This window comes from Dipodomys ordii, unplaced genomic scaffold (assembly GCF_000151885.1).
Source record: "Dipodomys ordii isolate 6190 unplaced genomic scaffold, Dord_2.0 Scaffold16, whole genome shotgun sequence".
NCBI lineage: Eukaryota > Metazoa > Chordata > Mammalia > Rodentia > Heteromyidae > Dipodomys > Dipodomys ordii.
Genome location: NW_012267232.1, coordinates 6105725 through 6113068, shown reverse-complemented (window position 1 = coordinate 6113068; position 7344 = coordinate 6105725). Strand labels below are relative to the sequence as shown.

General features: G+C 38.0%; 1 protein-coding gene across 1 annotated transcript in view; it reads right to left on the bottom strand.

Moving 5' to 3' along the window:
- The window catches only part of Sos2 (son of sevenless homolog 2 (Drosophila)), an 81299-nt gene that overhangs the window by 48922 nt on the left and 25033 nt on the right, over positions 1 to 7344 (bottom strand). The window contains exons 4-7 of the mRNA XM_013012226.1: positions 6690 to 6821; positions 4623 to 4787; positions 2868 to 3071; positions 1717 to 1860 (exon numbers count right to left, since the gene is read on the bottom strand). Coding sequence (XP_012867680.1) covers positions 1717 to 1860; positions 2868 to 3071; positions 4623 to 4787; positions 6690 to 6821 — 645 coding nt within the window. The remainder of the gene's footprint in view (positions 1 to 1716; positions 1861 to 2867; positions 3072 to 4622; positions 4788 to 6689; positions 6822 to 7344) is intronic.

Here is a 7344-nt window from a genome sequence, read left to right as displayed (position 1 = left end):
CTCCTGAGTAACTAGGATTACAGGTGCCTGGCTACACAGCTCTGCTTTTTAAGGGGAAAAAAACTGCTAATGAGTATGTAAAGATGGTTAATACTATTATTTGAAAACTCAAAACAAAATTAAGTAAGAATTATGCCAAGTGTGGTGAATCACTTGCAATATTAGCCACTTGGGAGGCTAAAATCGGTAAGACTACAGTTTGAGGTTAGCTCTGATAAAACAGTTCATGAGATCCTATATTAATTCATAAAAAGCTGGGGGCTAGAGGCATGGCTTATGTGATAGAGTACCTGCCTAGCAGATAGAGGGCTCTAAATTCAAACCCTAGCACTGAAAGAAAAATAAAAACAAAACAAAACAGAAAAACACTGGGCACAGTGTCATCCCAGACTTCCTTGGACAAAAAAAAAAAAAACAAACACAAAAACCTTATTCAAAAATAATTAAAAAGGGCAGTTGGATGGCTCAAGAAAGTAGAAGACTTACCTGCCTAGAAAGCATAAGTCTCTGAGTTCAAACCCCAGTTAACACCAAAATAATAACAATAATAATAATGACTGCATTTATTTATTTAGCCAGTCCTAGGGCTTGAACTCAGAACCTGAGCACTGTCCCTGAACTTCTTTTGCTCAAGGCTAGTACTCTACCACTTGAACCGCAGAACCACTCTGGCTTTTTCTATTTATATGGTACTGAGGAATGGAACCCAGGGCTTCATGCATGCTAGGCAAGCACTCTACCACTAAACCACATTCCCAGCCCCTAATAATGACTGTCTAAATACAGTTGGAAATTTTTTTTCTCATTAAACTTGCAAAAATGAGTGGGATAATACTCAGAATCAGTGAAGAAACAGAACTTGAATACATTGGAAAGTATCTGATATAAATTTGGAAAAATGTTTTAAAGTTATAAAACTGTACTTAATCTCTATCCTAAAATCCTAAAAATCATTAGATTATAAAGACACAGTAAAAAAAATGTGTCTATTGTAGTGTTGGAGGGAGACCTCCCATCTAATGGATAACAGTATTGTTCATATTTAAAAGCTGTAAGCTGGGTAGGGTGGCTCATGCCTATAATCGTAACAACTTGGGAAGCAAGATAGGAGAATCACAGTTCAAAGCAGCTCTGGTAAAAGTTAGCAAGATTCTATCTCAAGAACAAGCCAAAGGGCTGGGAGGTGGCTCAGTGGTAGAGTGCTTGCCTTGCATGTCTGAGGTCCTGGGTTTGATTCCTCAGCACCACCTAAGCAGAAAAAAGCCAGAAGTGGCGCTATGGCTCAAGTGGTAGAACGCCAGCCTAGAGCTGAAGAGCTGAGGGACAGCATCCAGGCCCAGAGTTCAAGCCCCACGACCAAAAAAAGCAGCATGGCTGGGGTGGAAAGGCACACCCAGATATATATAAAGCCTGAAGTGAAACAAAGTATGCCTAATCTAGGCATTAGCTTGGGTTTAGCAGAAGTCTCTTTAAATGAAAATGTTACTAGCTGAACTCTTGGGTGTTAAGGCCAGTCAACAGAGATCTTATTTCAAAAATAAATAACAGAAAAAAAATGTCACTAAAAATATAAGCAGTGTAATTTAGGCTTGCTATTAGTTAAATTTTAAGTATTTTTAACAATAGCCAGCAGTTTCTTCTAGTTTTTCACAAAGAATAGCTTACTAAATTTCTTAATACAGGAATTAGACATTTAAAGTAATTTTACAAACTTACCTCTGCTAAATCTTCAAAACAGCTGCCAGCTAAGGGATGAGGACTACTTTCATCAGTCATTTCAACAGTGTCTTCAATCAAGCCTAAAAGTTTCACAGTCAATTCATGTATATCTGAAATGTTACTGAAAATCCTTTCAATGTCCTGAAAAAGAAACAGAAAAGTAAAGGCATTTAAGGTTGAGCATTGCATCTACAAATTACTACATAAAAATAGAAAGTAAGTATTATGGATGCATTATCAACCAACCTCATAGATTTGAAGGAACAGTGAAATCTCCTGGGTTATAGACCATAAACATACTGGAAAAATATACACTCTACATAGCTTTCTTTCATAAATTATAAGTAAATCTTTACATAAAGAATTCTGGCATCTCAATATTTTATCTCAATGTTCTAAAACTATCTAAGAAAGCTGGGAGCTGGTAGCTCACATCTGTACTCAGGAGGCCAAGATTTGAGGATCGTGGTTCTTGTCATGTGGTTCTTGCCAGCCCTGACAAGAAAATCTATGAGACATTTATCTTCAATTAACCATCAAAAAAAGTCGTAAGTGGAGCTTTGGCTCAAATGGCAGAGTGATAGCCCTGAGCTAAAAAACCTCAGGTGGGGGCTGGGAAGGTGGCTCAGTGGTAGAGCGCTTGCCTTGCATGCATGAGGCCCTGGGTTCCATTCCTCAGCACCACATAAGAAAAAAGAAAAAAGCCGGAAGTGGTGTTGTGGCTCAAGTGGTAGAGCACTAGCCTTGAGCTGAAGAGCTGAGGGACAGCTCCCAGGCCCAGAGTTCAGGCCCCACTAAAAAAAAAAAGAATTCCACTATTAAAACTTTACAGGCTTAAAGTATTTGCCAAAAGATGGGTAAAAACATAGATTTTTCTTTTCATTACTTCCAACTGACCTAATAAATCTTATTAATCTGATTAAATCTCATATACTATGATGCAGAAAAAGCTATCCTGCCAGTATAAATCCCCCTTTTAATTGTGTGTCCAGTTTCATTGGCAATACACTTGTTATAGTGTATAACTCACACTGAAATCCACAAATATATAAAAGATCATTTTTATATACTAGTAAATAACACATATAGATGCTTTTTAAACTGCTATCTAGGGGTATACAGAACTTCAAATCCTCAAAAATACTTACAGAAGGCTTAAACAAATTTCTGTCAGAAAGAAAGGCCTCTCGAAATACTTTTATGATCATATTTAACTCTCGTAGATACTGTCTTTCTTCTGCAATTTCAGTCCTCACAAGGTCATAGTAGTTTAATTCACCTGAAGAACTAGGTTCATCTTCACAGAGAGAAACCAAACCTATGTCATCCTGATCAAACATGTCCATCAAGACCTGAGAAATATAAATCATGAATGTACAAAGTTCTTTCCCTTTTATAAAGTCATCTTTATACTTCATATTATGACATTATCAAACAATGAGAAGTACTAGAGTAGTTGGCCTGGACAAAAAGTTAGCAGACTCTCTCTCAAACACACCAGGCATGTGGCACATATCTGTGAGCCCATCTACATGATAGGCATAGGGAGGCAGTCTGGGACCATAATGCACAAAAAATGCAAAACCGTCTATAAAAAAATGATGAAATGTAAAAAAGGACTAGAGTCATGGTTCAAATGGTTGAGCACCTGCCCAGCAGGCATAAGGCTCTGAGTTCAAACCACAGTATGGCAAAAATCTGGAATCGTGGTTACTTTATAAAGCCAGTATTTTTTTTCTGTCTTCCAATATCAGGAATAATAAAACTTACTAATACAATTATGTATTTAAAAAGGATTGACCAGGAGGTCCTCTCCTCAGGCTCTGCCCAAGTGGCATAAGGGAACACAGGGCTCTGCCCTATGAGGTACAGTTGCATTCCACAATTGAATGATGGAGAAGAAGGTGGGCCTTAAGTATACACTTGCATGTTCCTACAGCTTTTCAGGGTCCTGTGGACAATGACTGAGAAAATAAACATTGCAGGACACAGTCCTAGATGACTCTTGATGTAAATCTTACCTGTTTAAGAAAATTCTGTTTAAATTATCATAATGAAACTCTCTAATACTACTAATGTATGCTGATTAAAAAAGAGTAAAATAAAATTTCTCCGTCTTACTATATTTATTAATGAATACCTTGGTTCAAATGATATAATACAAATATTGCTGGGTGCTGGTGGTTCACACCTATAATCCTTACTACTCAGGAGGCTGAAATCTGAGGATTGCATTTCAAAGCCAGCTCAGGCAGGAATATCTGTGAGACTCTTATCTCCAATTAACTACCAGAAAACCGGAAGTGGCACTGTGGCTCAAGTGGTAGAATGCTAGCCTTGAGCTGAAGAGTTCAGGGACAGCACCCAGACCCAGAGTTCAAGACCTATGACCAACAAAAATAAACAAAATAAAAATATTAAAAAGACTAAAGGGGCTTACAGGTATAGTTCAGTGGGCAGTGGTTGGCAGAACATTGCCTAGCATATGTGAGCCCTGTGTTCAATTCCCAGGTACCATAGAAAAGTGAGTCTAAGATAAATAAATAAAATATAGAGGATCCAAGTGCCAATAGCCCATGCTTATAATTCTAGCTATTTAGAAGACTGGAATCTTGAGAATTATGGTTTGACATTACACTGGGCAGGAAAGTCTATGAGACTATCAACTACTATTAACCACTAAAAGCTAGAAGTACAGCTGTGGTTCAAATAGTATAGCACTAGCCCAAAGCAAAATGGCTTGGGGATAGCACTCAGGCCCTGAGTTCAAGCCCCAAACCAGCAAATTAAACAAAACAAACAAAAAAAGTGAACAACAACAACAAAAAAAAAACAACACAGGAGAAAAGACCTTTAGTTGCTATTATTCAAGTCAAGTTTAAATGCTTTTTAAACTTACTTACCTTATCTGCACACATTGACACTTTAATGTCCTGTTGAGATATTTCATAATGTCGAATATTAAAAACATAATTACCAGCCAACTTCAAAATGTCTGCTGAGATATACTCTAGTACAGCCACAATATATAGGGACACATGATAGTCTACTTTATACCCCAGAACTTCCTGTGGGGGAAAAAAAAAAACAATTTGATTTTTTTTTTTTTTTTTTTTTGGTCGTGGGCTTGAACTCTGGGCTTGGGCTCTGTCCCTGCGCTCTTCAGCTCAAGGTGAGCACTCTACCACTTGAGCACTGTCAAGTACTAGTTAAATAACTTTAAACATTCTACTTAAGGGTGGTTGGGAGGGAAGAAATTATCTCAGTGACAAAATACATATATTGAAAGGATCCTGGATTTAATCCTCAGAACTAAAAGAAAATAAATTCCTCTTTAACGTCATGTTTATAAATAACTCTCTATAAAGCAAATGTCTCAATTAATAGAAAGCACAAGATACAAATTTAGCTTTTGAGCTAAGAATTACAGGCTTCTTTTTTCGTTTGGTTTTTTTTCTTTTTTGGTACTGGGGATCGAACCCAGGACGTTGCACTTGCTAGGCAAGCGCTTTGCCACTGAGCTACATCCCAGCCCCAGGCTTCTTTTTTCAAGAACTATTTAATAAGTTTACAAGATCTAACACAGAAATCTTGCACTAAACATTAATATCTCCTTTCTTCAAGAACCTTGCTTCTAAAAACAGTACCTTTGGGGGGGAAGGTGGCTCAGTGGTAGAGTGCTTGCCTTGCTTAAGGCCCTGGGTTTGATTCCTCAGCACCACATAAACAGAAAAGCTGGGAAATGGCACTGTAGCTCAAGGCACTAGCCTTGAGCCGAAGAGCTCAGGGACAGCACTCAGGCCTAGAGTTCAAGCCCCATAACCAACCAAAAAAACAAAAACCAAAAGAAAAACTAAAGCATTATCCTTTATTTAATCTAGTTTCATTTGGAGAAGAGGTAAAGGAATCTTGAAATTGCTACAAAAGGGTCTTCAAATCCATGTACAGCCAAGTATATTTCATAGATTAAAACGTTATATTTGGGCATTGGTGGCTTATACCTATAATCTTAATTCTCTAGGAGGCTAGAAGTTGAAGATAAGTGTTTCAAAGCCAGCCCAGGCAGGAAAAGTCTGAGAGACTCAACTCCAATTAATCACAAAAAGCCAGAAATGGAGCTGTGGCTCAAGTGGTAAAGCGCTAGCTCAAGAACAGTGCCCATGCCCAAAGTTCAAGTTCCAATACCAGCACAATAATTTAGAGAAACAAAAAAGCCCACAGTGAAATATTATCTAGTCTACTTATTCAATATGCAGAAAAAAATCTGTATTAGAGATTAATTTTAAAACAGTTCTGAACTTACAGTAGATTTTGACATTACATATTTTTTCAACAATAAATGATTGAGAATCCTAAGTCTACTACATAGGAACCAGTTAGAAGTAGTAGTCATTGAGGGCTGGGAAGATGGCTCAGTGGAAGAGCGCTTGCCTTACATGCATGAGGCCCTGGGTTCAATTCCTCAGCACCATGTAAGCAGAAAAAAAAAAGCCGGAAGTGGCACTGTGGCTCAAATGATAGAGTGCTAGCCTTGAGCTGAAGAGCTGAGGGACAGTGCCCAGCCCCAGAGTTCAGGCCCCACGACTGGACCCCCAGAAGTAGTAGTCATTGAGAGATACCACCAAGATGCCACAATTTGTAATGATCATTTGTGATTATTTGCCCGGATTATTTGAAAGGCAATCTATTTCATCAGAATACATTTTTTGTTCTTTTGTTAGGAAAAGAGGCTGGAGTTTGAACCTAAAGTCTCATACATACTAAATACATGCTGTGCCACTGACCTACACACTAACTTTATTTTTATTTTATACATTATATATATATATATAGTGTATATATGTACATGTGTAAGTACATACATAAGAGTGCATATACACAACAGAACATAGTAACTATATAAATACTCCAATACTATATAAAGTATTACATATTATAAAGAATTTTCCTAATGTCTAATCTTATATTACCTTCAATGAAGGATGGATTTTGTCTACAGGCAGTAAAAGAGGATTTCTTCGTTTTCTTTTCTCTATGGCAGATTGTGCATCAGCAATAGCCCACTTATCAATTGGATGAGGAAAGGTCTTTTGGACTCGTTCCTGTTCAGATCATAGCAAGACCATTGCATTATTAATAAGAGATCATAAATAGAAAGCTCATACAAAATTTAACTTTATCACTATCTTCTTGTGTGTGTGTGTGTGTGTGCACGCACACACACACGCTTGCGTGCACTGGTACTGACCCTGAGGTTTTATTGGTCAAGGTTAGTGTTCTACAATGAGCCACGGCTCCATTCCCGACATTTTGGTAATTACTGGAAATAAGAATTTCATAGAGGGGGCTGGGAATGTGGCTTAGTAGTAGAATGCTTGCCTAGCATGTATGAAGCCCTGGGTTCAATCCTCAATACCACATCAACAGAAAAAAACAAAAGTGGCGCTGTGGCTCAAGTGGTAGAGCACTATTGAGCACAGAGAGGCTCAAGGACAGTGCCTAGGCCCTGAATTCAAGCTCCAGGGCTGGCAAAAAAAAAAAAAAGAGACTCTCATGGAGGGCTGGAAATGTGGATTAGTGGTAGAGTGTTTGCCTAGCATACATGAAGTCCTGGGTTTGAGTCCT